We start from the raw sequence: 24,943 nt of genomic DNA, 5'->3' as shown, positions 1-24,943 counted from the left end.
ATAAATAGAACTTATAGTTAATGTTAATAATTGAACGTGTTAAATGTGACCAGTCGGCCCTGGCCGGTTGGCTCAGCGGTAGAGCATCGGCCTGGCGTGCGGGGGGGCCCGGGTTCGATTCCCGGCCAGGGCACATAGGAGAAGTGCCCATTTGCTTCTCCACCTCCCCTCCTTCCTCTCTGTCTCTCTCTTTCCCTCCTGCAGCCAAGGCTCCATTGGAGCAAAGATGGCCCGGGCGCTGGGGATGGCTCCTTGGCCTCTGCCCCAGGCGCTAGAGTGGCTCTGGTCCCGGCAGAGCGACGCCCCGAGGGGCAGAGCATCGCCCCCTGGTGGGCAGAGCATCGTGCCGGGTGGATCCCAGTCGGGTGCATGCGGGAGTCTGTTTGACTGTCTCTCCCCGTTTCCAGCTTCAGAAAAAATACAAAAAAAAAAAAAAAAAGTGACCAGTCCCTGTTACCCCGCCTGCCAGGCCCAGACTGACCCCTCAGCTCACCCAGCTTCATCTTCTTGAGTGAGGAATCTGAGTCGTCCCGGGGCCGCTTTCGGGTGTCCTTGCTGCTGGGCATATTGCGGGCAATCTCAGCCTGTGGTGTGCCCAGGTCCACCAGCAGGGTGGTGATCTGGGCCTGGAACTCCAAGGAGGCTGGGTGCTTCAGCACATTCAACAGGTGCATCTTGAGGTTCTTGCGAACACTACTCACCTGGGATTTGGCCAGCGTCGGGGGCAGGTTGGCTGAGGAAAGAGGGGCATTGTGCTGCGGACAGAGCTAAGGGGTCTTAGCCTCACTTCACGAGCCCCAGTAGTGGTTGTGGGCATCTAGAAAAGTGTTTTCACTCTCCAATCTAACGTGTGGCCTTCCCCCTGTTCAAGCTTACGCTTAAAATCCTTGACAGGTCTCTGTCAGTATTAGCTAAACTTAACTTATAGAGAAACTGAATCTGCCTTTTATTAAACATAAAGTCTCATCTCCTTCCATCTCAGGTCTGGAAATTTCCATATGCCTCCGGTGGGGGTGACTATATGATCACCTTCACCTCCAGAATGTCCCAACCGAACTGCTACAGCAGTTCATCATTGGTCTCTGCCACCAGAATAACTTTCAAATGCCTAACAGTCACCTTGATGAGTGAGCCTCCCCTGTTCCAAAGCAAAAGAGGATGGCTGTAATTGTGCCTGACCAGCGTCCTTTCCCCGTTCCTCAGCCAACAACACTCTCATTGTCCTTTCAGGGAACCACGCCGGCTCCATTCTCAGTCCAAGTGGGCCAAGTCTTAGGGCCAGTAAGAGCACAGCAATCCCTTAGCCACTGTGATTGGTTTAGAGATAGGCTTGTAATCTCTTTTCAGCCAATCAGAAACAATGAGCATCAGCCTGTAGGCTTTTGCTAGAATGATTGGGAAGGAGATACTCTCTTTCCCTGGGGTTGCCAAGTGAACAGAATGGAAACCCGGAGCTACTGGGGGCCATCTTTGCTACCCCAAGGAAAGACACAGAATGAATCCAACGTGGAGAGAATAAGAGCCAATATATGGGAGACAGATTCCTGTCTAATTTAGAGAACCCTTCTCTGTGTCCACAACCTACTATATCAGTGGTAGTCAACCTGGTCCCTACCACCCACTAGTGGATGTTCCAGCTTTCATGGTGGGCAGTAGTGGAACAACCAAAGTATAAATAAAAAGATAGATTTAACTATAGTAAGTTGTTTTATAAAGATTTATTCTGCCAAACAGCGAAAATCCGACAAAGTACTTGGTAAGTAATTATTATTATATGCTTTAACTTGCTGTAACTCTACATAAATTTATAAATTTTATAAAGTAAAGTTACTTCCCTACTTTATAAATCACCATTACTGTGGTACCGGTGGGCGGTTAGAAAACTTTACTACTAACAGAGATACAAAAGTGGGCAGTAGGTATAAAAAGGTTGACAACCCCTGTACTATATCAATGATGAATCTCTGAGGGGCCTACTACCTAGAGCTCAAATTTCTTCAGCAAAGAGCACACTGGCCAGCCAGTGGAGAGGGGAACAACCTACCATGCAGGGTTTCATAGGCCTGAATCACCTCAGACATGAAAATGGGCCTCTGGCGGGCAATATTGGCGAGGGCGCCCAGTGCTGTGGTCAGGTTGATGGAAGAGATAGCGGGATGCACCATGAACTTGAGGAGCTGCTCCAAGGCTGCCTTGCCCTCCTCCCACAGCACATCTAATGAGGGAGAGAAGGAACCAGTTAGTAGAAGCCTTTCTCCTAGGACTCTGGAGAGAGCAGCCTTGGGGCCAAATAGAAACCTTGTATGTGGACAGCTGTGAATAGCTGACAAACACAGATATTTTAGTGCAGATGAGCCTCATGAAACTGTTAACAAGTACTAAAATTAGTGGTGAGGCTGCTCAAGCACTGGCTGCAACAGTGAGTGACAAGAAATAATTTTAAATAACCAACTAGGCCCTGGCCGGTTGGCTCAGTGGATAGAGCGTGGGCCCAGTGTGCTGACACCCCAGCTTCGATCCCTGGTCAGAGAACACATGAGAAGCTACCGTCTGCTTCTCTTCCCTCCCTCTCCCCTTCTCTCCCTCTTCCTCACCCGCAGCCAGTGGCTCAATTGGTTTGAGCGTCAGCCCCAGGCACTGAAGATAGCTCGGTTGATTAGAACATCAGCCCCAGACGGGTGTTGCTGGTTGGACCCGGTCAGGGCGCATGAAGGAGCCTGTCTCTCTATCTTCCCTCCTCTCACTTAATGTAATAATAATAATAATCAACTATTGGAATCTGACTGGATGAACTACGTTGATGTGAACTTGGAGTATGTACATACGTGTACATACACAGAGGTAGAAAACTCGAGTCCTTTATACCACAACGCTCCTTGGTCCAGTTCCTCAAAGTTAACCCCAAAGTTCACCAATTTGGTGGCTAACTCTCTTAGCAAAAACATACCAGATGCCACATTAATTGACATAGTGAATAAAAAACAGAATGTGACTTAACTATACTATAGGACACTGTGTAGCAACTACAGGGAAAGATAAAACTTAAGATCATATGTTGAGTTTAAAAGGTAGTCGCACCGTTGTAAGACTAGCTAGCAGTTTTGGAATGCTTACTATGCCAGCCATATTAATTACCTACACCCTAACATAGATAATGGACAATGAAGAAACAGAATAGGTAACTTGCCCAATGAGAAAGCAGAGATTCAAACACAAGCCACTACAACTCTCATGCCTCTCAGCTGAAAATGGAATGCATGGGCCTATTTTGGTAAACAAAAAAGTCATCAAATGTAGAAACTATGAATATATACAGGCAAATATCTGTCTTTGCATAGAAAACGTCTGGAAGGAAACAATTTTCTTAGCAGTATTTATCTCTAGGAAGCAGGACTGGGGGTATTTCCCTTTAAACCCCTCCATATTCATTGCTTGACACTTTAGTAGTGTGCGTGTGCACCATGTTTACAATTTGCAACCAGAAAAACAATAAAATCAGCTAGTGTTGACAGAGCGCTCCCATCCTCATAGAACCTTGCTACAAACCTGGGACAGGGGTATCGCTATCACCTCCATTTTACAAAAAGGAAATGAAGTTCAGAGAGAAGAAACTTGCCAAGTTCACACAATGAATCTAGTGTGAAGCTAGTGTTTGAACTTAGTGTCCAGACTCTTAACAAATGTATTAGACTGTCTCTAGAAATTAAAAAACGAATAAAAAAAGGCAGGACGAGGAGGAAGAGGAAGGGGGCCAGGGCAGTGACAGACAAATGGCACCAGCAGCTGGGGGACGCTCACTGTACTGGATGTAGGGGTGGTCGCGTGGAACACGGTCCAGGCAGGACGAGGAGGAAGAGGAAGGGGGCCAGGGCAGTGACGGACAAATGGCACCAGCAGCTGGGGGACGCTCACTGTACTGGATGTAGGGGTGGTCGCGCGGAACACGGTCCAGGCAGGACGAGGAGGAAGAGGAAGGGGGCCAGGGCAGTGACGGACAAATGGCACCAGCAGCTGGGGGACGCTCACTGTACTGGATGTAGGGGTGGTCGCGCGGAACACGGTCCAGGCAGGACGAGGAGGAAGAGGAAGGGGGCCAGGGCAGTGACGGACAAATGGCACCACAGCTGGGGGACGCTCACTGTACTGGATGTAGGGGTGGTCGCGCGGAACACGGTCCAGACTGATATCGTTCTCGTGGCGTCGGGGCACCTCAGAGTCAGCCATGCGGGGCGAAAGGGTGACAATGACAGCCTCCACAAACTTGATGGCGTGGGTGCGGATACCATCGTTGTCAGAGTCCAACAGCAGAATGATGTCCCCAGCCATGGCAGACACCATGTCCCAGCAGGCTTCCTGGAGTTCACTGATGACCCGGGACTTCACCATCCACTGTGAGCCGGCCAGGAAGGAATGGACAGAGAAATGGGGACAGGGCATCATTGCCAACTTCATCACTACCCAGATAACCATAAATAATGGTGAAAAATTCACCTGGGCAACACTAGGTTACAACTCTGCCCCAGCCCTGTGCTAGGTGATACCAAGGAAAGGACCCAGTGGTACCAAGTCAAGTCTGGTCCTGCTCTCATGAGGTTCACAGATGACAACCCAGAGTGATAAAAGCTTAAATCTTAAGTAAGACAAAGGACCTCACGACGTGGAGGCAGAAATTAAATGAATTCAATCTTTACATTACGTCAAAGAACACCACACCATAGTGTGTTCTTTTCTTTATAGCACTTACTACAGCCTGAAATGAGTATTCCTGTGATTCTTTAATGAGGGCGTCTCACTGGGCCAGGAGCACCATGAAGGCAGGACTGGCCCATCTTGGTCACAGAGGCGGTACTTGGGGAATGTTTGCTGAATGCATATATTAATGGGTAAACGGATGCAAGTATGGGTTAATGGTGATCCTGACTGTTAGACATTGTTGTCTGTTCCCAAAGATCAATAGTACATCTTACTCATAAACAATGACCTGACCCCGGTCTTGAACTCTAACAGATGAGTCTGTGAGTGAGATGTGGCAGGTCAGGATGCTCCCAAGTGGGGAGAGCTCTTACCTGCAGGGCCACCTTGTAAAGCTGGGTCATAGTGAGGATGACCTTCTTCACCACATTCACATTCTCGTCCCTCAAAAGCATGTTGAGGTTTCCAATCAGTTTCAGCAATAACTCAATGTCTCGCTTGCTGAGGAGGGAGGAAAGAGGGCAAGGTCAAGGTGGTCTTTGGGGAAGTGAAGCGCGGCTCCGTGCAGAAAGGGAAGTTAGGGTCAGTGTGCCAGACTGGAACAAGGCGGGCAAATTCAGGCAGTGCACCCGTCTTGTTCACTAGCACATCCAAGAGCTGAGAACAGTGGCTGGCACCTTCGGACACAGCTGTCCCTGAAGCCTCTATTGAGCTTGCTCATGTGACCTCTCACTTCATCCTTTTAGGGCCCTGCTGTTCACACAGGGGGCAGCCGAACTAGACAACTGAGTGAATCTTGGCAACCAACTCTGCCTCGTTTAGAATGGCACCTACCCTCACAACTTGTGGAAACAGCAACAATACATAGAAAATGCTTAGAACAAACAGTGTAGAGAGCATTTGACTAATATTAGCCATTTCCGCCTTACACCACTTTGCTTTACATATTACTAGTTTGTCACCTAAGTCTAAGGGCTCTGAAAGAGGGGACCCTTTCCAGCCCGAGTACTGGCAGTCTCATTTTTTGTGGAAGGAAAAGCCTTCAATAAATAGAAAAATGAAAGAAGGCCACACCCAGACCTCAGAACATAAATATCACTTATACAGCATACTACAACCTGAAATATTAAGCTAACCAGTCAAAAAATAGGAAACTCCCCCGGCAGCTACATGAAAGTAGAGGCAATCTGTCTTGTTACAGCCCTCAGCCCAACACAAACGCCTGGCACACAGCAGGACAAGACACCTACCGGCTGAACATTTTTGCAACTCAGAAACTTACCAGATTCTTCTAGTACCAGGCGGACACTGAGAGTTTGGGCAATGGCGTTATAGACATGGTTGAAAAATCCCAGCCCTGCCACATACTGGCTGTGTGACTTCAAGAAATTCACTTCCTCTCTCTGAGTCACAGTTTTATCTTTGGTTAAATGGGCCAAACAACTAATGCAGTTATTTTTTTGAGGATCAAATAACAAAGTAGGTAAAGCATTTAGTACACAAGTGCCTGATGACTAGAAATTTAATAAAATAAGAGCTACTTTATTTCCTCCCAGTCACAAAGCATCCAATAAATGTTTAAGGTAAAATGACTCAGCTTGAGCAAGTCACTGTAACACAAGTCTCAGTTTCCCTTTCTGTAAGAGGAGGAAAACAAACCGTCCACCCTGAAGGCTACTGTGAAGGTTATGGTGGTAACAAAGGACAGGATTTAACAGTGAGCAGCACAGGAAACCTTCCACATGGTTACCATCATGATTAAATTCTTGTTCAGCAAATATGTGTTGAGCCCGTCCTATGTACCAGCACTGTTCTAGCCACTGGGCAAGGGGGCTGCAATACAGAGAAGTCCTGCCCTCATGAAGCTGATGTTTTTGTGCGGAAGCATCAAGTTAATCCAAAATCACCAGAAAGAAGAGTAGATGTGGTGCTGAGGGGTGGGGCAGTGCTGGCAAGGCCCGGAAGGGTTTCCCCGGGGATGGTCGGAGGAAGACTGGAAGAAGCAAGGGTGTGAGCCTGCTGGCTCCCTGGAGGTGAGTGTCCCTTGCAAGCAGAGAGGCTATGAAGCAGAACAGCATTTTTTGAGGAACAACACGGAGACCAGGGGACATGAGGGAAGATCAGAGGCCACCAGGACGAAGCATGGGTGAGGACTGTGGGTTTCAAATTAGGGGAGCCAGTGGGCCAGGGAAGGTCTCAGAGCGGAGGGCTGAGGTTGAATTTACATTCTGGGGGGATACTCTGGCTGCCACGTGCAAGAGGAAGCAGGGAATGGGGACAGCATGTCCTGGGGGGAAGAAAAAGTTTTGAACTAGATTGTGAATGTGCTAAATATGACTGAATCATTCACTTAAAATCAGTTAATTTGATGTTACGTGAATTTCACTTCAATTAAACAAAAAAAGAGAGAGGAAGCAGGAAACCTCAACAGAAGGCCACTGTATTCATCTAAGCAGGAGGTAAAGATGGCCTGGGCCAGTGTAACAGCGAAAGAAATGGCTGAAAAGGTCAGATGCTGTTACATGTTGGAGGCAGAGCCAACAGCCCTCACTGATGACGTAGATGTGAAGTGTGGGAGAAGCACAGGAAATCATGAGTGACTCCAAGACTTTGACCTTATTAACTATTTGCTGGGGAGTCTGTTCATGGGAAGGAGCCTGGGTCTGCGGAGCGGGGAAAGGACTCTCAGGGCAGGGCCAGGCCAGAAGCCGAAGAAGGCGACTCCACCACAGGCTCTCCCGGGTTCCCTGCACCGCCCCATACCATGCCTCCTCGATGAAGCCGATGACAAATTTGCGCACTTCAATCGACTTATCTACTTGGAAAGCGATGATCTCCTGCCAATATTAGGAAGAAGGTGGGTCAGGGTTGCACTAGGATCCATCCCCTCACCCCTACACCCATACCCCCTCTCCCATCGGTCACTCACATCCAGGAAGTTGTCCAGTAGTGTGGGATCTTTGTTGATAATCAGTTCCTGGACCTGGAAGGATATTGGGGATGGGGAAGAGTAACAACATATATAAAACCAGGGTCCTGGCCCTGGCCCGGTAGCTCAGTTGGTTGGAGTAACGTCTGAATATGCAGAGGTTGTGAGTTCAATCCCTGGTCAGGGAACTTACAAAAAACAACCGATGAATGCATAAATAAGTGGAATGACAAATGGATGTCTCTCTCTCTCTTCCTTCCTCTCTAAAAATTAATAAATAAATTTAGATTCTGGAAAACAAAGCCCAAACAGCTAACCAGGGTCCTATCAGTGCAGACAGGAATGTGTAGGGAAAGGAACATGGGAGCAGGTAGCAGATAAACGCAGTTGAAATCCTGGCTCTGCCACTCCTCACCACAGCCTAGCACGTGGCTTCCCCTGGGCCTCTTCTGTAAACAGGGATTAAAGAAACTTTTCCCCATTGATCTGAAAGAGAAAGAGAGAGAGAGAGAGAGAGAGAGAGAGAGAGACAGGAAGAGACAGAGAGAGGAAAAAGGGGGGAGGGGGAGGAAGAGGGGAAAGGGAAGGAGAGATAAGGAGAGGGAGAAAGACTGAGAGGGAGACAGAAACATCAACTAGCTGTTCCACTCTGTTCCATTTAGATGTATATTCATTGATTGCTTCTCTCACATGCCGACTAGGATTGCACCTGCAACCCTGGTGCGCTGGGGAGACGCTTTATTCACTGAGCAACCCGGCCAGGGCTCGTGTTTGGGAGACTTCAGTAAGACCCTACTGGGTGAACAGTGAGGACGACATACACAGAACTAAAGAGAAGAGAGGGAAGCGTGACAGGATTCCCGCCTTCCTAAGGCTCATCCATCAGCCCCCCCTTCTACTCCCCATCCACATGGCCACAGTTCAGCAGGCACTTGTGACAGTGAGAACCCATTCCTGAGGCCCTTGTAACTGTACCTGCCGGGCTCTTTCAAATTAGCGCCTCCCACAGATGTTCTTATGTAAGCCCAGTGCTGGCCCAGGCCTGCCTCGACGACCAAGGTGCTGTTGTTAAGTTGCCCTCACACTACTCCCCTGCCAAGGGAGGCCAGTCCATACCCCTCCCTACTTCTGAGGTGGAGTCAGCGACCCAAGACCACATGCTGAGCACACAGCAGATCTGGGGTTCTCATCCAGGCAACCTGATCCCCCAACCTCTGAACTCCACCTACCTCCTGTTTCGAACCACATCTATGTCCCCACACCCGCTCACAAGTTCTCCACGTTCTCTTTTGCCTTTGCACAAGCTCTTGTGACTTCTAAAGTCCCTCTCCTTCTCTTGGCCGGTTTCTCTTCATGCTCCTGGTCTCAGCTCAGATGTCCCCTCTTGCAGAAAGCTCTCCCTGACTCCTCATCCCTAGGCTGGGTCAGGAGCCTCCTCTGGGCTCCACAGCCCCCTGGAGTCCTCCATCCCAGCTCTGCTCACTGTGGGTCCTCACTGTCACATGACCTGTGTGTCTTTCCGAGGAGACAGGACCCTTGCAGAAAGGAAATACGAGGACGCAGAGCACAGGATTCGGAGTTGGAATCCAGCCTTCAAGTCCTAGTTTAGCCAGCTCCTAGCAGAGTGCCCTTGGGCTAATTATTTAAGTGGAGACTAGGCTTCTTTCTCTGTAAAATAGGGGTAAAATCACCCTGACTCACAGGACTTTGGGGAGAGAAACAAGAGCACACCTGTGCAGCACTGAGATCACGGCAGGCACAGCCTAAGTGCACGGCTGGGACACAGTGTTAGTGCCAGTGTCTTCTTTTTCACAGCTCCCACGTCCCCTTCCCTTGTCCTGCCATCGCCCCATCCCCTCACCTGCTTGAGCACTGTGATCTTTGAGTCACTGGTAATCAGTGCTGCCTGGTTCAGGAGGTCCACCACCTGGAAAGAGGGGGAGGGGCGAGGGGTGGTGCTAGCCTTGCCAGCCCAGCCCCCTCCGCACGCCCTGGGCTCTGCCGCCTGGGGTGGGCCACCCTGCCCACTCCAAGCCCCTCTCTCCAGGCTCACTCTCTCCGAGGTGGTCATGACATCAATGCCCAGCCCTTCCTCTTGCGTGAAGAACTGGGATGCCACGCTCCGGCGGGTGATGCTGTCCCCACTGCTGCCTGCCATGGCTGCTGTCCAGTATTCCCTGGAGAAGAACAAGATAGGCCGGACCATCACCTCACCATCCACAAGGGCTCAACCTACCTTTCCAGCCTGTCCTGTCCCCGTTGGCCTTCTGAAGCCCCTCCCCGCCCGAGGGTCTGTCTCAGCCTGTAAGTGTGCACGAAGGTTGTAACCTGGAGGAGACTGATGTCTCTCAGGTCAGAGGCAGTAGGAAGCCTCACTTCCAGTACATCACACAGAGCAGGCTGACCCCAAATACCTGCTGAGTGATGGAACAAATGAACACACAGCAGTCACCTCACTGGTCTCAGAGTCTCATTCTGGGCTGTAGGCTCTGGGTTAAACAGAGCAAGCTTTCTAACACATAGCTCTGAGGAACACCAGTCACAGAATCCTGCACACAGTAAGTATTCAATGTATCAGTAATGGCTTAGTTAAATAAATTATGTTCTGTCCTGGCCACATAGCTCCGTTGATTAGAACATTATCCGGAAATGCAGTGGTTGCCAGTTCAATCCACAGTCAGGGCACAATCAGGAACAAATCAATGTTCCTGTCTCTTTCTCTCTCTCTTTTGCTAAAATCAATACAAAAAAAAAAAATAAACAAACAAATAAATAAACTATGTTTCAACTATTTTATGGAATAGTATGGTTTGTTTTAAAAAAGGTGTGGGGTGGCCCTGACAGGTTGGCTCAGTGGTAGAGCATTGGCCAGTGTGTGGAAGTCCCAGGTTCGATTTCTAATCAGGGCACACAGGAGAAGCACCCAACTGCTTCTCCACCGCTCCCCCTCTTGCTTTTCTCTCTCTCCCCATTTCTTCTCTTCCCTTCCTTCAGCCAAGGCTCGATTAGAGCGAGTTGGCCTCAGGCGCTGAGGATGGCTCCATGGCCTTCAACTCAGACACTAAGAAACAGCTCTGGTTACAATGGAGCAAGGGCCCCAGATTGACAGAGCATTGCCCCCTAGCGGGCTTGCTGGGTGAATCCCAGTCAGGGAGCATGCAAGAGTCTGTCTCTGCCTCCCCTCCTCTCACTAAAAAATAAATTAAAAAGGCTGTGGCTGGTTGGCTCAGCAGTAGAGCATTGGCCCAGCGTCAGCCCAGCATGTGGAAATCCCAGGTTCGATCCCCAGTCAAGGTATATAGGAGAAGCGCTTATCTGCTTCTCTATCCTTCCCCCTTTCCTCTCTCTCTCTCTCTTCCCCTCCCACAGCCAAGGCTCCATTGGAACAAAGTTGGCCCGGAAGCTCAGGATGGCTCAATGGCCTTTGCCCCAGGTGCTAGAATAGCTCCAGCTGCAACAGAGCAACGGCCCAAATGGGCAGAACATCGCCCCCTAGTGGGCATGCCGGGTGGATCCTGGTCAGGCGCATGTGGGAGTCTGTCTGACTGCCTTCCCGCTTCTAACTTCAGGAAAATATAAATAAATAAATAAATAAATAAATAAATAAAATAAAATAAAATAAAATAAAATAAAAAAGCGTGGGATAGGGTGAGGAGGGGAGACTTTTGGACATCTGTCCCAAATTATGTCTGTCATAATTATGAAATAAGGATATCAACCACAAAACTATTCCTAATAGCAAAAGACGGGTGTTCTCAAATAAGGAGACTGGCTAAAAAACTGATAAATCCACACAATAAAATACTATGCAACTGTAAAAAGGAATAAGGGAGGGGGAAAAAGGAATGAGGAAAATTTCTATACATTAACAAACAGTGGGCTCCAGCAAAGACTGTGAAAACATGCAAAGTGGAAGACAATGTTAACTGTGTGCTCCCTTTTTTACAAAAGAGGGAATTATGTATGTATGTTAAAAAAAAAAAAAAAGGCAAAAAATCCTGAAAAGATAAACCAAAAAGTAGAAGAGAAAGGAAAAAAATAAAAAATACTTTGGTGGATTTCAGTGTAATGTCATCATAAAAAGGTGTTCGAGACAGATTGCTGTATCATAGAATGTGTGCAATTCAATCCATTTTTGTCATTTGTGTACATATACACAGAATGACCTGAGTCACCAGCCTCTTCTGTGAAATGGGGGTAGTTAACAGTGTTTACCTCCCAGAACTATCTTGAGCATAGATGGTTGGTAACCTAGTAAATATGACATAAATATAGCTGCTATTTTTATGTACACAGGACAAGATCTAAAGTAGTGGTTTTCAACCTTTTTACACTTGGACATCAGTGACCTAGCCAGCCAGAAATGGAAACACGCAACAAATAAAATTTTAATCTTACCCTTACCATGTATCATGGTACAAGCTGGTGCTTGATTTCCGAACTCCACATGTACGATGCACTGAATATTACATAAATTTATTAACTGAATGCTTTTTGTCCACTGCACATAATTTGTAAATGCTCTACATAGTGCAAAAGGTTGTTCAAATAAGCCTACAACAGGGGTCGGGAACCTATGGTTCACGAGCCAGATGTGGCTCTTTTGATGGCTGCATCTGGCTCGTAGACAAATCTTTAATAAAAATAATAATAACGTTAAAAATATAAAACATTCTCATGTATTACAATCCATTCATTTCCTACCGCTCATGTTCATGGTTGTGGGTGGCTGGAGCCAATCACAGATGTCTTCCAGGACAACACCAAATTTTTATTGGATAATGTGTAATGTACACGGGTCGTTGTATGGCTCTCACGGAATTACATTTTAAAATATGTGGCGTTCATGGCTCTCTTAGCCAAAAAAAGTTCCCGACCCCTGGCCTACAAGTTTCAAAGAAGTCCAAGACAACCTCAATAGTATTTTCATCAATGATACAGCCTGATAAGTGGCAATCACCCAGAGCATAAGCAAATTTGACTAAGATCGATTGTGTCTGTAATCTTCATACAACATCAGGGTGGTTAACTCTTTCATGGACCAACACAAAAATTTCTGGCAGATCAGCACCAACCTGTAGACCAGTGGTTGAAAAACACTAAATGGTACTGCACAAACTTAACAAAAATGTGAGGGTGGGCCCTGGCCGGTTAGCTCAGTGGCAGAGCATCGGCCTGGCGTGCAGGAGTCCCAGGTTCGATTCCCAGCCAGGGCACCCAGGAGAAGCGCCCATCTGCTTCTCCACCCCTCCCCCTCTCCTTCCTCTCTGTCTCTCTCTTCCCCTCCCACAGCCAAGGCTCCATTGGAGCAAATTTGCCTGGGTGCTGAGGATGGCTCTGTGGCCTCTGCCTCAGGCGCGAGAACGGCTCTGATTGCAGCAGAGCAACGCCCCAGATGGGCAGAGCATCGCCCCCTGGTGGACATGCCGGGTGGATCCCGGTCGGGCACATATGGGAGTCTGTCTGACTAGCTCCCCATTTCCAACTTAAGAAAAAAAGAAAATGTGAGGGTGAAAAAAAGACGCCCCTTTTAAAAGGAACATACTGTATACTACTGTACACAGTAGTTATTCAACAGGTATCTGCTGAATGAATGATGAGCCAACAGCCGCCTTCCTAGACTCCCTTCTGCCAGTTACTCCCACATCTTGCTTTGAGTCAAAGCAAACATCTTCATCGAAGCCTACGGGACCTCATATGATCTGGCTCCTTCTACCTCTGCCTTTTTTCCCCTCACTGCTCTTGCTCTCTGCTCCACTGCTCTTGTTGTCCCATGAATGTGCCCAGCATGTCCCTTCCTCAAAACCTCTGTGTTTCTCTTCCTTCTGGTGGGAATACTCCTCCCCTACAGTTAACAGCACAACTCTCTCCCTTCATTCCCTCTGGTTCCAGCTGAAATATCTCAGCAGTGAGGTCTTCTTCCCTGACCATCCTATTTCAAATTTTAATTTCCTCTCCCTCCTCATCTGTGTTGCTTTCTTTTCCTCCATGTTTAGTATCATCAACAAACTACCTATTTGTAACCTCCCTTAGGGCAGAGATGTGTGTGTGTGTGTGTGTGTGTGTGTGTGTTCGCTTTCTATTTCCCTACTATGGAACGGTGCCTAGCATCTAGTAAGTGTTCAATAATTACCTACTGAATGAATGCCAAAGGGCTTCCCTAATCACTGGGCTTAGTATCCCTGTCCTCTGGCTCTAGCATATTTGAATACTAACTGCTATTATTTATTTATTTATTTTTACAGAGACAGAGAGAGAGACAGACAGACAGACAGGAATGGAAAGAGATGAGAAGCATCAATCATTAGATTTTCGTTGCTCATTGCAACATCTTAGTTGTTCATTGATTGCTTTCTCATATGTGCCTTGACCACGGACCTTCAGCAGACCGAGTAACCCCATGCTTGAGCCAGCAACCTTGGGTCCAAGCTGGTGAGCTTTGCTCAAACCAGATGAGCCCGCGCTCAAGCTGGCGACCTTAGGGTCTCACACCTGGGTCCTCCGCGTCCCAGTCCAACGCTCTATACACCACGCCACTGCCTTGTCAGGTAATAACTGCTATTATTAACTGAACATTTAATACATGCTGGTCACAATTCTAATACATGCATTAACTTATTTAAACCTTGCAACACCAACTCTTTGAGGAAGGTACTATTTCTTTTTTATTTATTCATTCATTTTAAAGGAGACAGAGAGAAAGAGAGAGAGAGAGAAGGGGTGGAGGAGCAGGAAGCATCAACTCCCATATGTGCCTTGACTGGGCAAGCCCAGGGTTTTGAACCGGCGACCTCAGCATTCCAGGTCGAAGCTTGATCCACTGCCCCACCACAGGTCAGGCGGGAGATACTATTTTTAACTCCATTTTATATAGCTGCAGACAGTGGAAGGCCAGGGAGGTCAAGTCCCACAGTTTGCAAGATGCAGTCCTAGCAGTACAGTTGCAGAATCTAACCCCCTCTGTACTGCCTCTCTGAAAGGAACTGCTTCTCCACCCAGGTCTGTTCATGCAAGCCAACGGGCATGGCCTCCCACCGACTGCTGTCCCCATCAAACATAATGAACCTTCTCATGATGAACCCTCTCACTCTTTTCATGATGATAATACATTCAGATACACCAAATTTTTTACCCTGTGTCCTTTCCTCTTTCAGTTTTTATTTTAGCCTTTTAAAAAATATATAAACATTACCTTCTTTTCATTTGCTTTCACTTAATATATGCTAAAGCTCACTCTCTATACCAGGGTATAGAGATTTTCCTTTTTTACAGTTGCATAGTATTGTAATATGTAAATTATCAGTGTTTTCTTCCGGTCTACTTATTAAAGAAGATTTAATAAGTAGTCTTGCTATTATCAAGAATCACTGTTTCCCCTTCCTTCCAGGTGTTCTCCTTGTGGAGTATCAGAACGACTCCCCTCACATACAGGGGTATCTTTCATTCATTCAATAAACATTAATTGGACATCTTCAGTGTGACCGGTGCTGTGCTGGGAACACAGCAGTAACAACACATACCCAGTCCCTGCCCCCATGGAGCTCATGGTATTTTATTATTCAAATAGCCAAACAAATAAAGGTCCAAAACCAAATTAGACCACACGTGACACAAGGGAAAGGAACTGGGATTTATGAGAGCGTTTAACAGGCGGATTTTGGGACGGAGGACGGGAAAGAGAGCTTCGCAGAGGAAGTGACGTTGGTGCTGAGCCCCGAAAGATGAATGGGAGTTAGCCAAGCAGAATAGGTAAAAGGATGTTGCGGGCAGAGAGAACAGCATGTGCAAAAATCCTGAGGCCGGAAGGCGCGTGAAAAGTTGAGGAACCGAAAGGTCCGCGCAGCTATTGGAAGGGAGAAAAGAGCAGAGGCTGACCCGTGGCCGGCGAGGCGGTCGCGCCCTGGGGGCCACGTTGGAACTTTGCCCAGAAGGCACTAGGGAACCACGGAAGGATCCCGGGCAGGAGAAGAAACTAGGGTCCCAAACGTCACTGCTTCCTTCTCTCCCAAGCGCCCCTAGCCCTCTTCCAGCGCCCCTGCCACCTTAGAGTCCCTCGGGCCTTGGTCCCTGGGCCCCCACGCCAACCCCGGCTCACCGCGGCTCCGGCCTCCGACTCCTCGCGCACCCTCAGCAGCACCTCTTCGCGGACGCCGCCGGCGCCATCTTCCGCTCTCCGCCGTGACACGGCGCACGCGTCGCACACGTGGAGTCGCTGGGAAATGGAGTCCACGCAGCAGGCCGACCCCCACCCCAACCATGAGCCGCGCGAGCCGCCTTCCGCGTTCCCCTAGACTACTTCGGCTGCTCTCCGTTTCCGGCCTCCGAACGTCATGCCTTCTGGGAAGTGTAGTCTCCTGCCAGAGGCGCGGGACGGGAGACAGAGGCATTCTGGGAAATGAAGTTCGTAGTGGTTCTGAGTCCCTGGACGGCTGGTTCTGGAGAGAGTGGAGTCTGGGTTACGAAGCTCCCGGGGACTGAAGGTGGTCCGGTACCCCAGGGGGCTATGACCAGAGGCGCCAATCACAATCACAGAAGTAGGAGTCAGGTTTAGATTGGTGACAGAGACGAGAGGTGGAGGGACTATTTTGGAAAGTGGGTCTTTTGGAAGAAAGACAGCTCACCCTCCTCCATGGCAGCCATCAAAACACTGATCCCCTGGAAGCAGGGGAGAGGAGGTAATAAGATTGGAAAGAGACAGAAAGGAGGTGGGTGCAGAAAGGGCCTACAGCTTTGGTCCTGACCACTTACACATTCGGAGCATTTCCAGACCTCGGGATCTTCACTATTCCAGTCCGTCCAACGGGAATGGGTTCCGAGGGGTCTCTTACCGGTCCTTATAGCGGCATGTCTGGACCCCTGGAGTCCACTGCGCCCTGAGGCCCCTCTCCTCCGCGGCGGTCATGCTGCTGAGCTCTGGCTATTCGCTCTCTCCTGTTGCGATATTGAAACCCCCTGGGGTAGAAGGACCCCAGAGTGCTGCCCTCAGGGCATTTATAATTAGCAGCGTCTACTACCAGTAGCTCCCTCGCTCTTTAGCCACGCCCAGCTCCCGCGTCCCCGGGCTGCGGCTCTCGGCGCCTGAGGTCTATCTCCTCGCAATCCCGCAGGGGGCGCCCCAGTCTGAGCGCGGGAGGGAGTCCGGGGAGGGCGGGGGTGTGTGGGGGGGTGTCCCGGCTATAAAGCTTGGCCGCCTCCCGCGGCGCCCAGGACGGCGGGGACCTTGGGCAGTCAGACGGGCGGGTGCTGGTCGGAACTCGGGCTGTGGGGCTGAGAGATCCGAAGCGCTTGGTTCCCCCCCGGGCCGGAGCGGGGGCAGGTGGGGGCGCAGGCCCGGGGGATGCTGGGCTCGGTGAAGATGGAGGCTCATGACCTGGCGGAGTGGAGCTACTACCCGGAGGCGGGCGAGGTGTGTCCGCGGGGATGGCGGAAAGGGAAATGGGGGACAGAAATCAAGGTGCGGGTTTAAATGGGGGCAAGGGCTGGCCTGGGGTGTGGGCTCAAATGGGGTCTCCGAGTCGAGTTGAGAAGTAGACCAGGTGTAGGAGTCAGGGACCGGGAACAGGCACCGGAGCGCAGTTTCCGCACGCTAGTAGGAGTGAGGTATACACGGGAGCCAGGAAAACTTAGGCAAGAGTCAGGTCACAGCTTAGTGTGAGGGCTGGATGTTGGCGACCCCAAATGCAAAGGAGTAAAATTAACAAACCAAAACTATGAATCAGACCTCCAGGACAGCAGGATAGGGACAGAGCTGGGAGATTAGGAAGGGGGTCAAAATTGGAGGAAAAGACAGAAACTAAGAGATGGGAGAGGGAGGACACCTTTAAGAGAAATCTGAGATGGGAGCTCAGGGTTTGAATATTATGCTAAAAGTAGGGGTGCTGGGGTAGAAATCAGAATTGGGGTTCAGGGATAGAGTCAGAAATAAGGTTAGTGCACGGGGATAAGAGATAGGTTGATTTTGAGAGTCTGAAATAACAGGAGGGTTAGAGTTGGAATTCAGATGGGTTGGGGTCCAGATGGGGTCAGAGTTGGCAGAGGAGAGCAGGAGAGGGGTCAATTTCCATTCCCCAACCCCCATCTCCACTTCTGACCCTTACCCCTTCCAACTGAACTTCACCGGTTTAATTGTTTTTAGAGACCCTCAGCAGGGATTCTCCTTGTTGGAGGCTGGAGGGTTTCAGATTTCACACCTCCTCCAGTAATCTCCAGTAATTGCTAATGTCCTCACTAGCTCCATTTCTTACTAGACTACCTTGGAATAGGGACCAGGGCATACCTTAATTCTCTCACACCAGCAGATGGAACGTCCTTCCCCAGGTCTAACTCCCATTCCTCTTGCTGCAAGGACTCCTCCTCAGCTCTCCTCTCTATAGTCAACATTGTGAAGTGGAGGGAGAAATAGGGTCCTAGTTGAGGGTTATGGGAATCTGGATACTTAGGTCCCTAACCTGGAAGGGGACTGTGGGCTTGAGGTGGGGGAGGAAGGCTGGAACAGCTGAGTTCTCTCTCCAATGAGACTGAGATCTGGGGGCTCCAGGGGCCCCCAGGTGCCTGAGTTATTGGGTCTGGGGTTTGAAGCTGTAGGGTGGGACTCCTGGATCCCCAGGCCTGTGGGGCTTGGCATGGTGCCCGGGAGGGGCCAGTCCCAGGGCTGTGGAGGTGTGAGGTGCACGTGGGGTGGGGCAGGTCCACCAGGGAGGGGTTTGGGAGTGTTGAGAGGTGGAGACCCGCAGCGGCTGGAGGCGTCAGAAGGCAGAGACCAGGTTGGAGGTGAAGGCTGCCAGGTAGTGGGGAAGCCCAGCTGAACTGTCAGAGTTCAGAGTTTGGGAACATGATTTAAGGGAATCAGTTGGAAGTCAGTGTTTGGGTGGGCACATCTTAAGTCAGTTGTGGGGGGGTCTAGGATGGAAGAGTTATTTGGGGCACAGTCTGAAGTTTAGGGGAAAGTTTATGTGGAAATTATGTCAGAAATTCTGTGGGACAGTCTAGAGGTGATCAGCATTTGAGGGCATATTTTGGAAGAGTTGCATATGGGGGGCTGGAGGTGGATATGCTGTCTGAGGGTCTCCCATCAGCTGAGTCACTTCCTCCCCTTGGAGGAACAGTGGGGAAACATTTGCACTCAGCAACTGAGAACTGAGAAGTCCCCCGTACTGCTTCTAGCCCTCTACACCTTCTTGCTGGAGTGCTGTTGACACTCCCAGGCTAGCTCCCTGTCTAGAAGAAAATTGTCCCCGATGTCCTTCAGTTTTCACAAATCAGCTGGTCAAATTGCTCTCCTGTTTAGAGATGGAAAACCTGAAGCCCCCTGGAGTTGGGGGCTGCTTGAGGTCCATGGCGGAGACTGGGACTAGAAACTAGGCTTCTGGCTTCACACTGCCTTCCTCTGCTCCATGTCACACCCTCCTCCAGAGACAATAAGGAAATGAAAGGGGAGAAATTTCAGCCTCCTGGGGTGGGGGTGCAGGTCCCCTGAGGGCTTCCCCCACAATCTCAGCCCCGCCCTGGCAGGGAAATCCGGCTCAGACCCGGACACTGGGGGTTCATCCCAGCCCCTGGGCGTGGGAAAGCCTAAGGTGGATTAGGGCAGCTGACTGCTGGAGGTCAGACCTCAAGTAGGACTTCCGGGTGGGTGGGTAGCCAGGAAAAGAGGGCCCTGGGGTCCCAATCTGTCTTCCTCTGTGATAAAGTCTGACTGAGTTGGAAAAGTGGGAGGAGATTGCAGAGGGGCTTAGGGACTTTCTGTTGATACCCTGAATCCATCACCTTCTCCCCTCATGTCTTATTCTGGGCAGGGGGCAAAGCCAGCTCTGTGGGGGGATATTTAGAGAAATGGGGAGACCAGTGCATGGGGGAGAGGAGTAGCTGTGGTTTCAATTTCAATGTGAGACTTCTGGGGAGAGGGTAATTCTGAAGGAAGGAGGCAGACAGATACAGGTTTGCTGAAGGTGAGAGGGGGTGGCAGAGGGGTGGGTAGAGAGAACAGAAGGAAAGGTTGGGTAGGGGGAGAGGATGGAAAGAGAGATGGACTTAGGGAGAGTCAGAGCAGAGAAAGACAAGAGGGGGAGACAGTGGGGAGAAGAGAGATGGGAAGAGTGAAATGAGAGCAGAGAGGGGAGGAGGGAGTGAGAGGGGAGAGATGGATGGGGATGGGGGATGGATGGGGCGAGGGCTACAGACTATAGAGGTAGTGAGGCAAGGAAGAGATGGACAGATACACACAGAGATGGGGTCAGTCAAAGAGATCTGGGAGAAAATTGCAACCCAGATGGACATGTGCAGGAGAGAGGAGAGAGTTTCTCACCGGCACTCAGACCTCTGTTGGTTGCCACCTGTCCCTAAGTCCCAGAGTGACCCTGGCACTTCCCTTTTCTCCCTGGACCTTGGGACCTGCAGACACTTACAGTGACAGGGATCAAGATGGGAGCCACTGCCTCATAGCAAAGGTGGCAGCCTACCCTCTACAGCTAGAGCAGCATCCCCACTGCCATGAGAGCCCAGCGGGGGGTCAGGGAGCAGGGTAGCCCGCAGGTGGAGGATTGAGGGAGAGAGGATGGGAGACAGTGGATGGAAGGAGTAAACACACACAGAAAGAGAAGTCACCATCCACCATGCTTCATCCTTCCCTCATCTTGTTTACTTCCTGCTGGGCTGTCAGCTCCATGAGGGCAGGCGTTTCAGTCTGCTTGGTCACTGCTTTCATAGCATGATCCAGAACACCAGTCTGGAGCCAGACTGCTTGGATTCAGAATCCCAGTTATGCCCCTTCCCTGCTGTGTGACCCCAACAACCGCTCTAGGACTCAGCTTACTCAACTATGACATGGGTGTCGTAATAGTGCCTCCCCATAATGCGGTAGTAAAGATCAAAGGGAACCTTTCCATGCTGTGCTGGGAGCAGTGCCTGGCACAGAGTAGGGGGCCAATAAATATTTGTTGTATGGATGGAAGACTGTGTGGAAGGTTATTTAGAGAAACGGAGCAATGTCTACTGCATTTCATTGATAACACGTTTTCCCCCATTTGAATGTTTCTGAATGGAATGGGTTTTACAGCCAATGTCAAAGGGAAAAAGTGGTTGTTTCCCATACTTACTGATACTTAATTTACTGCAGCTTGCCATGATGTCCTAGGTTTGGTGATATATAATAAATAGATGATATGAAGTTGAAACGTGATTTCTCATAGTCAAATATTTCTGACTTACTAAAAACTGTAATTTTATAACCTAAAAGATGAAGAGGGATTATGTATACAGATTAGGTTAGTAGATTAATCATCGGGTCCAATTTTTTTTGGTTTCAGGACCACTTATCATTCTTAAGACGACCCCAAGCTGTTTTTTTATTGATTTTTTAGAGAAAGAAAGAGAGAGAGGAAGAGGGGGAAAGAAGTGGGAAGCAAGGCAAGCCCAGGGTTTTGAACCACCTACCTCAGGGCTCCAAATCAATGCTTTATCCACTGTGCCACCACAAGCCAGGTGACCCCAAGCAGTTTTTATTGGTGTGGGTTATGTCTTTTTTTTTTTTTTTTATAAGAGTGAGAGATGCCTGACCAGGTGGTGGCGCAGTGGATAGAGCGTCGGACTGGGATGCGGAGGACCCAGGTTTGAGACCCTGAGGTTGCCAGCTTGAGCGCGGGCTCATGAGCTTGAGCAAAAAAAAAAAAGCTCACCAGCTTGGACCCAAGGTCACTGGCTTGAGCAAGGGGTTACTCGGTCTGCTGAAGACCCGTGGTCAAGGCACATATGAGAAAGCAATCAATGAACAACTAAGGTGTCGCCACGAAAAACTGATGATTGATGCTTCTCATTTCTCTCTGTTTCTGTCTGTCCCTATCTATCCCTCTCTCTGATTCTCTCTCTGTCCCTGTAAAAAAAAAAAAAAAAGTGAGACAGACAGGAAGAGAGAGAGATGAGAGGCATCAACTCATAGTTATGGCACCTTAGTTGTTCACTAATTGTTTCTCATACGTACCTTGACAAGGAGGCTCAAGCTGAGCCTGTGACCCCTTGCTCAAGCCAGCAACCTTGGGCTTCAAGGCAGTGACCTTTGGGCTTCAACCAGTGACTTTTGGGCTCCAGCCAGTGACCATGGGGTCATGTCTATGATCCCATGCTCAAGCCAGCGAACTTGGGGTTCGAAACTGGGACATCAGCATCCCAGGTTGATGCTCTATCCACTGCGCCACCACCCTTCAAGCAGTTATGTCTCTTAATGGTTACCACATAAGAAATAATAACAGCCCTGGCCGGTTGGCTCAGCGGTAGAGCGTCGGCCTAGCGTGCGGAGGACCCGGGTTCGATTCCCGGCCAGGGCACATAGGAGAAGCGCACATTTGCTTCTCCACCCCTCCGCCGCGCTTTCCTCTCTGTCTCTCTCTTCCCCTCCCGCAGCCAAGGCTCCATTGGAGCAAAGATGGCCCGGGCGCTGGGCATGGCTCTGTGGCCTCTGCCTCAGGTGCTAGAGTGGCTCTGGTCGCAACATGGCGACGCCCAGGATGGGCAGAGCATCGCCCCCTGGGGGGCAGAGCACCGCCCCTGGTGGGCGTGCCGGGTGGATCCCGGTCGGGCGCATGCCGGAGTCTGTCTGACTGTCTCTCCCTGTTTCCAGCTTCAGAAAAATGAAAAAAAAAAAAAAAAAAAAAAAAAAGAAATAATAACAGAGAAAAAAATTAATGTATTAATTAGTTTTAAAATAGCAATAATTCATTAGTGTAAATAACTTAGTGTAAATATGTTATTTTATTAAAATAACTTTATTTCAAAGTATTTGGTGAGAGGAGTGGCACTGTTACATTTTTACAAATCTCTTCAGTGTCCAGTTCCACAGAAAGGGCTGGACTCTCAGAGCTGCCTGTGCATTTGGTCTGTTCCATGTCACATGTCACGTGGCCTCTGGACAATGCCACTGTACATTCATAAGAGAAGAGAGTGAAAAAGGCCAGTAATAGCTTAGCATTATATAAATATAGTTTTGATTTCCTGGGTACCCTAAACACTAACTAAGTCTTGGAGACTCCCCAGAGTATCCTGGGCTACACTTTGAGAACCACTTAAATCATGAGTGACGGTGTATTGGAGAGTGAGCGGTCGGAGGATCGGGGGTCAGGGAGGTGGTGCATGCGGGGTGAGAGAGAGACTTCAAGAGATAGCTGTCTGTGGAGAAAAGTAAGCATGGAAGGTACTCATAGTAGTAAGACAGACAGACAGACGGACACACCATGGGCCCAGTGACCCTGGGCTGAGCAGCAGTGGGGACTCACTGACCCCTCCCCATCTCTGTTTCTCTCCATGCAGGTTTACTCTCCAGTGACCCCAGTGCCCACCATGGCCCCCCTCAACTCCTATATGACCCTGAACCCTCTGAGCTCTCCCTACTCCCCCGGAGGGCTCCCTGCCTCTCCACTGCCCTCAGGACCCCTGGCGCCCCCAGCCCCCACAGCACCCCTGGGCCCCACCTTCCCAGGCCTGGGTGCCAGCAGCGGTGGAGGCAGCAGCTCAGGGTACGGGGGCCCGGGCCCGGGGCTGGTGCATGGGAAAGAGATGCCAAAAGGGTACCGGCGGTCCCTGGCACACGCCAAGCCGCCATATTCCTACATCTCGCTCATCACCATGGCCATCCAGCAGGCGCCTGGCAAGATGCTGACCCTGAGTGAGATCTACCAGTGGATCATGGACCTCTTCCCCTACTACCGGGAGAACCAGCAGCGCTGGCAGAACTCCATCCGCCACTCGCTGTCTTTCAACGACTGCTTCGTCAAGGTGGCGCGCTCCCCAGACAAGCCGGGCAAGGGCTCCTACTGGGCCCTTCACCCCAGCTCAGGTAACATGTTTGAGAATGGCTGCTACCTGCGCCGCCAGAAGCGCTTCAAGCTGGAGGAAAAGGCGAAGAAAGCTGCCGGCGGAACCTCCACACCCAGGAACAGCGCGGGGTCTGCCACCTCGACTACCACGCCGGTGGCCACAGTCACCTCACCGCCCCAGCCTCCACCCACCGAGCCTGAGGCCCAGGCTGGGGAAGACGTGGGGGCTCTAGACTGTGGCTCTCCGCCTTCCTCCACCCCCTATTTCACTGGCCTGGAGCTCCCAGGGGAGCTGAAGCTGGATGCTCCCTACAACTTCAATCACCCTTTCTCCATCAACAACCTGATGTCAGAACAAACACCAGCGCCTCCTAAACTGGACGTGGGGTTTGGCGGCTATGGGGCAGAGGCTGGGGAGCCTGCAGTTTACTACCAGGGCCTCTATTCCCGTTCTCTTCTGAACGCATCCTAGCGGGGGGTGGGGGGTGGGAGCATGGTGGGTGGGGTATGGCTGTTAGGGCCTGATTCTCCTGGTGACACTTTGCTTGTCCCCACCAGTTAACATCTTGGTTGGTCTATAACTTACTGTGGTGACTGCCACTTTTGTGGGTATCATGTCAATCCATTGGGTACTGTGATAACTGCCTTTGACATCTTGGTGGGCCATCGGGTACTGTGAAAACCACCATGTTGATCCATTGGGTGCTCTGATGGCCGCCATTGTGGATGACATCTTGGTTGGCCCTTGGACACTGTGATGGACATCTTCCTGGCTGATCCTTCAGTTGTGATGGTAATGCTGTTCCAGTTGCATCTACTTTGGCCTGTTGGGTGCTGTGATCACTTGTTTTTGGTGGACTTCTTGGCATAGTAGGTGCCAAGTTGGCCACCACCCCATATAACATGTTTGGGTCCATTGGGTGCTATGATGGCCACCATATTGGTTGGCTGACATAATCAATGTACCGTTGTGCACCCTGATGGCCACCACAGCCCATGTTGGCTATGACATCACTGTCTCTTTGGTGTGAGTTGAGTGAAGGGTGGAGATGAGAATATTCCTTGGTGTTCTCTGGAGCCCATTCCCCCCTCTGGTTCTGGAGGAACCAGAAAGGACTGTTCGGGTGTGGGGAATTTCTACTGAAGTCTGGTTACTGCGTGGGAACTGGGATACTGGCTGTGTTTGAATATTAAAGGCACCATTTCTGCCTCTTACAGAATGTCTCTTTTCCTTGGTGGGCCCTATGGAACTTGTACACCTGAATTCCTATTTCCCTGTCCCCTCTCCTTCCTGCCCCCAAGGGCTGGCTGTGTCTGGGGGAGGGGCTAGAGGAGGCATCAACCTGACCTTTGGCTCTTTGCTGTCCCTGACCCCAAGGATAGTTTGCTCACAGATAGCAGCCCCCGCAGCAGTGGGGCCAGGGCAGCAGGGGGAGGTGGCTGTGCAGTGACCAAGGTCACCTCCCCACCCCCACTCCACAGACACACACCTCCAGCTCTGAGGCTCAGGGAGCCCAGG

At 50.2% G+C, this 24,943-nt stretch overlaps 2 protein-coding genes across 6 annotated transcripts in view; one reads left to right on the top strand and one right to left on the bottom strand.

The window, feature by feature from the left end:
- Positions 1-16,029, bottom strand: part of SYMPK (symplekin scaffold protein) — a 40,066-nt gene extending 24,037 nt beyond the window's left edge. Inside the window, exons 1-9 of one of the 2 annotated variants that reach the window (XM_066271752.1) lie at positions 15,717-16,029; positions 9,675-9,798; positions 9,483-9,548; positions 7,622-7,675; positions 7,456-7,529; positions 5,067-5,193; positions 4,140-4,389; positions 2,045-2,215; positions 494-733 (exon numbers count right to left, since the gene is read on the bottom strand). In XM_066271752.1, coding sequence (XP_066127849.1) covers positions 494-733; positions 2,045-2,215; positions 4,140-4,389; positions 5,067-5,193; positions 7,456-7,529; positions 7,622-7,675; positions 9,483-9,548; positions 9,675-9,779 — 1,087 coding nt within the window. In that variant the 5' untranslated portion in view covers positions 9,780-9,798; positions 15,717-16,029. The remainder of the gene's footprint in view (positions 1-493; positions 734-2,044; positions 2,216-4,139; positions 4,390-5,066; positions 5,194-7,455; positions 7,530-7,621; positions 7,676-9,482; positions 9,549-9,674; positions 9,799-15,716) is intronic. The other variant, XM_066271753.1, reaches the window with a different exon arrangement.
- A 775-nt stretch (positions 16,030-16,804) lies between these two features.
- Positions 16,805-24,644, top strand: FOXA3 (forkhead box A3). 4 transcript variants are annotated; one of them, XM_066271757.1, is made up of 3 exons: positions 16,806-17,075; positions 22,919-23,124; positions 23,249-24,644. In XM_066271757.1, exons 1-3 carry the CDS (start codon positions 17,042-17,044, stop codon positions 23,894-23,896), a joined length of 888 nt encoding a protein of 295 aa, XP_066127854.1. In that variant the 5' UTR covers positions 16,806-17,041; the 3' UTR covers positions 23,897-24,644. The 4 variants fall into 4 exon arrangements, with proteins under 4 accessions (XP_066127852.1, XP_066127851.1, XP_066127854.1 ...); XM_066271756.1 differs by having other exon boundaries at positions 23,246-24,644; XM_066271755.1 differs by having other exon boundaries at positions 16,805-17,027; positions 22,919-24,644.
- Positions 24,645-24,943: the final 299 nt, after the last annotated feature.

This window comes from Saccopteryx bilineata, chromosome 3 (assembly GCF_036850765.1).
Source record: "Saccopteryx bilineata isolate mSacBil1 chromosome 3, mSacBil1_pri_phased_curated, whole genome shotgun sequence".
NCBI classification, from domain to species: domain Eukaryota; kingdom Metazoa; phylum Chordata; class Mammalia; order Chiroptera; family Emballonuridae; genus Saccopteryx; species Saccopteryx bilineata.
The sequence above is the reverse complement of the archived record's forward strand: the minus strand, read 5'-3'. Positions and strand labels throughout refer to the sequence as shown.

What these genes read in the sequence shown, in the direction of transcription:
- FOXA3 (XM_066271754.1), top strand. Translation starts at nt 16,959, where the DNA reads ATGCTGGGCTCGGTGAAGATGGAGGCTCATGACCTGGCGGAGTGGAGC. An exon ending in AATGGGGGACAGAAATCAAG is followed by an intron (nt 17,076 to 22,918) that starts GTGCGGGTTTAA and finishes CTCTCCATGCAG; the next exon opens with GTTTACTCTCCAGTGACCCC.